Source organism: Acanthisitta chloris, unplaced genomic scaffold (assembly GCF_000695815.1).
Source record: "Acanthisitta chloris isolate BGI_N310 unplaced genomic scaffold, ASM69581v1 scaffold7542, whole genome shotgun sequence".
Lineage (NCBI taxonomy): Eukaryota > Metazoa > Chordata > Aves > Passeriformes > Acanthisittidae > Acanthisitta > Acanthisitta chloris.
In genome coordinates, this window is record NW_008659821.1 from 1 (window position 1) to 4020 (window position 4020).

General features: G+C 46.2%; 1 protein-coding gene across 1 annotated transcript in view; it reads right to left on the minus strand.

Moving 5' to 3' along the window:
* Nucleotides 1–2106: 2106 nt before the first annotated feature.
* LOC103797344 (sodium channel protein type 8 subunit alpha-like) overlaps nt 2107–4020 on the minus strand; it is an 8770-nt gene continuing 6856 nt past the window's right edge. The window contains 3 exon segments of the mRNA XM_009069552.1: nt 2107–2239; nt 2440–2529; nt 3944–4020. The exon segment at nt 3944–4020 is cut by the window's right edge and continues 18 nt beyond it. Coding sequence (XP_009067800.1) covers nt 2107–2239; nt 2440–2529; nt 3944–4020 — 300 coding nt within the window.

Genomic DNA, 4020 nt, shown 5'->3' on the forward strand with positions numbered 1-4020 from the left:
ATCCAGCCTAAGCCTCTCCTGACACAGTTCCAACCCTTCCCTGGGGTCCTGTCACCGGTCACCAGACCAGAGATTGGAGTTGCAGACCCTGATGAGCTCTGCCCTCAGGGTCCTACTCTCCATCTGAACAACCCAAGTGTCCCCAACTGCTCCTCGTGTGGTCCCTCCAGCCCCTTCCCCATCCCTGTGTCCCTCCTTTGGATGCTCTCCGACACCTGTCAATCTTTTCTATATTGTGATGCCCCAAAACTGCCCAGTCCTAGGGAGGACTTGAAAATTTAACACCTTCTCTACAGAAGGTGATTGTAAAAGTGTCCAATATGTGAGGAGATTTGGTGACATGACCCTGAGCCCCCTGGGCTAGGGAGAGGTGTCCCTGCCCATAGCAGGGGCTGATCTGGATGAGCTTTGAGGTCCCTCCCAACCCAAACCATTCCATGACTCCATGGTCACCTCAGTTCATGCCTTTCAGGTATATTCACTTCATGTCTTGAATAAAACATGATCATCTTTTGCTTTGATTAGCATCCTTCATTTCAATTAGCATCCTTCATTTTAATTAGCATCCTTCATTTAATCCTTCATGCTTCACTACCTGTTGGGGAGCCACAGGTAGGTTTGATCATCCCCTTTTAAGGGGGATAAACCTGACACACACAGAGCAGAAGAGGCTTAGTGCAAGTTCTATTTTACCCCAACTCAGAGAATATTTCCCCTGTGCTGTGTGGGGAGAAACTTGGAATGAAAAAAAAACCAAAGAAATGCTCAATAGTCAAGATTTTTCCTGGTGCAGAAAAGCCTCAAGAGCTTCACAAAACTCAGATCCTCTTAGTGGGGTTTAAATAACATCCTCAACACAAAAGTATTGTCCCTGAGCCCAGAGGCAGAGCTTGGCCTCTGGAAACAAGGAGGGTATGGAGAGCAGCGAGGGATTTAGGACACTCATTGTAGATCAGTGCCCTGGGCCCTTTAAAGCTGGGAATTAATGGAGAAACGAGAAATAACCAATTCCCAGGTGGGATTTGGCCTTTGTGCTCCACACAGGTGAGCTGATCCTGGGCACAGCAGACCCCACACCATTCTGAAGTGCCACAGAGCTGCTGCTTATTGCCCTTTGTGGACAACGTTCAACTCGTTGCATGTAATTCAAACAAACAACTCAAAGGTAAGTAGAAGAGCAAAAACTCAGGAAACCACAACCTTGGGTAGAGGATCCAGCCAAAAAAAACAAAAGGGCATTTTATGTGATTAAAGCATCATTAAAGCCCTGAACCCTTGGAAATTTGGCTCCTGAGCCTTTCTCTCAGCTCCACTGGACATTAGTGACCACAGGAGCCCAACCATGCACACGTCCAATATTCCAGAAACAAAGGCAGGAGGGGGGAAAATCTCTTCCACCGACGGCTCAGAGACCTCTCACACAGACCTGGTTTTCACCAGGACTAAGCCTGAGCCACGATCAGCTCAGAGCAATAAGGGAAAACCCAGGAATTTGGGGTGTATCTCCTGCTGCGACTCATGACATCCCCATGATTCTCAAGACATCCCCATGATCCTCAGTATCAGCCCAACAGGAGCTGATCCAGCACCAGAGAAAAGAACCAGGAAGGGAAATCAAATGTCTCCTCCCTGACCCTGCAGCTCCAAGGGGGATGGGTTAATAGCCATGGGTTATTAATGGGCTACTAATGGGCTATTAATGGGTTAATCATGGGTTACTCTCCAAACTCCCATCACAGCCTGGGAATACTTAACATCCCAGCCCAAGGGGGAAGGAGTAGTAGAGACTGTAATTTAAAGCTATTTAGCTCCTAGTCCTGCACTGGGCAGGATGAGCTGCTCCTCTGGCCACCAAAAATCTTCTCTCAATAAAGGCAGTTTTGAGAAAATCCCATTTTTCACAGCAGCAACTCCACTAACTCCATGTCATGGCAGTTCAGGGCTGAGATTCCACCAGGCTAAAGCTTTCTTTGGGAAAACCAAGACAGAAATCCTGTGGGGATTCACTTAAGCTTCCCTTGACTTGGTTTTCCTCAACCACCCAACTCCTCCTCCAGCTTCATCCCTCCTGTACCCCCAGAGCCCTGGAGGGACCCAAAACACGACTTACGCCATCATGATGACGCTGAAGTCCAGCCAGTTCCAGGGATCCCGCAGGAAGGTGAAGCCATCTATACAGAAACCTCTGGCAATGATTTTCACAAGTGACTCGAAGGTATAAATCCCAGTGAAGGTGTATCTGTGAAGGGAGAGATGTGAGAAGGGTGAGGAAACGCCACCGGAGCCACGAAAAATGGGAATTGAACACACTTTGGTCTCAACAAAATGGCTCTGAGAGATGATGAGTTCATGCAAACAGACATGAGGGAGAACAAGTTTTTCAGGAGGAGAAACTGAATGTTCTGTGAGGTTCTTAGAAGCACAAGAACTGGTACTTACTCCACATTCTTCGACCATTCAGGAGGGTTACTAAAAGTCATGAATACACAGTTGGTCAAAATAGTGCACATAATGATCATGCTAAATACTGTGGAACAAAGTCAAGGATCAAAGGGACATGGTTGTGGCTCTTTACATCCCCTTAGGGTCCCTAAAGATCACTGAGTGCAGCAAAAACTCAGCCACTCCCAGGCTATTCCCTGTGGGTTACAAATAAGAGCTGAGATGCTTCAAACAGTCGTGGGAAAGACCTTTTATACACCCTAGATCTTTTATACACTGTATTATATATACTCTTTCTATACTCTATAATATATTTACAGTGCATAAATCCTGCATAAATAGCATTTTATGTCACCATTCAATTCATTTCATATTTTCTGGCATGTTTAGCAATTAAAGAAATCCCATTACCGAACGAAAATGTCTCCCCAAACTCAGTGATTCAGTGACATCAAAACCATCTCGTCTGTCGATAGTGCCAATGGGAAAGCAGTGCTGCAATCCAGGCACTTGGAGGAAAACCACAGGAGCCTTTCCAATCATCCCTGCTCCCTCCATGTGCTCAGGATCTGCTGCTGATTTCAGGAGGTTGCAGCACAATTGCAGAATCAGAAGGTTGAGTGGATTTTACCTCCTGAATGAGCAGCACAAGGGTGAAATCCAGCTCAGATCCAAAGCTGTTTGACTCCCAAAAGGATTCAAGGAGACTCAAACAGGTCTTAGATCCACCAGCAGCATCCTGAGCTCAGCCTGACACATCTCAGCCCTCAGCTGCATCCCAGCACGGCCAGGGGGGAGGAAAGGCCACCAGAACTAACACAGAGCCAAAGGAAACATTCCCACGTCGACTTTGAAAAGATGGAAAGGCTTTTTCCCCATCTGAGATATGTATGGAAGCCTCCAAACCAGCAAATAAATACATGTGTTTCCGTTTTAGAGTCACCTTCTAAAAACAACTGACTCACCAGAGCACAGCAGCTCGGGCAACACAAGGTGTTTTCCACTCCCAAACACCCTCAGATGTTGCCTCCAAAGGCCTCGGAGCTACCTGAGCCCTGAGAGGAACATTTTGGAAGAGCTTTGCCATTAGGAGGATGTTTTAGAGGTGCCAGAAGAGCCAGAAGTGAAGTGTCTAATTACAGACAAGGTGGTTCTGGCTCCTTCTGCAGACAACAATTCCCTTCGATATTCAGTATTGAATCCTATCACAATTCTATTTAACTATTTCAGCAGCTGCTGGAGCTCAACTCTGCACATGATGCACAACCTGTTCCAAAACTTAGCCATGTCTGTGCACTGATGGGAGAATAGGCAAAATGAATAAGTTTCCTTCATTGGATGTGGCTAAAAGACTATGATTTTTCCTCCAAAAATCAGGTTTTTGTGCATGTTCTGAGGCCAATCCACCTCCCCCAGGGGCAGGACTGTCCCTCACACACGTGAACTGAGCAGTAAGAGGTTTGCAGTGAATACAAAGAGAAGTCAGTAATGAAAAGGATATGAATGTATCAAAATTTTAATAGCTATTCTTCTAAACAGATTAAAAGGACTTAAAATGTACAAGGCAGGTGTGGCACT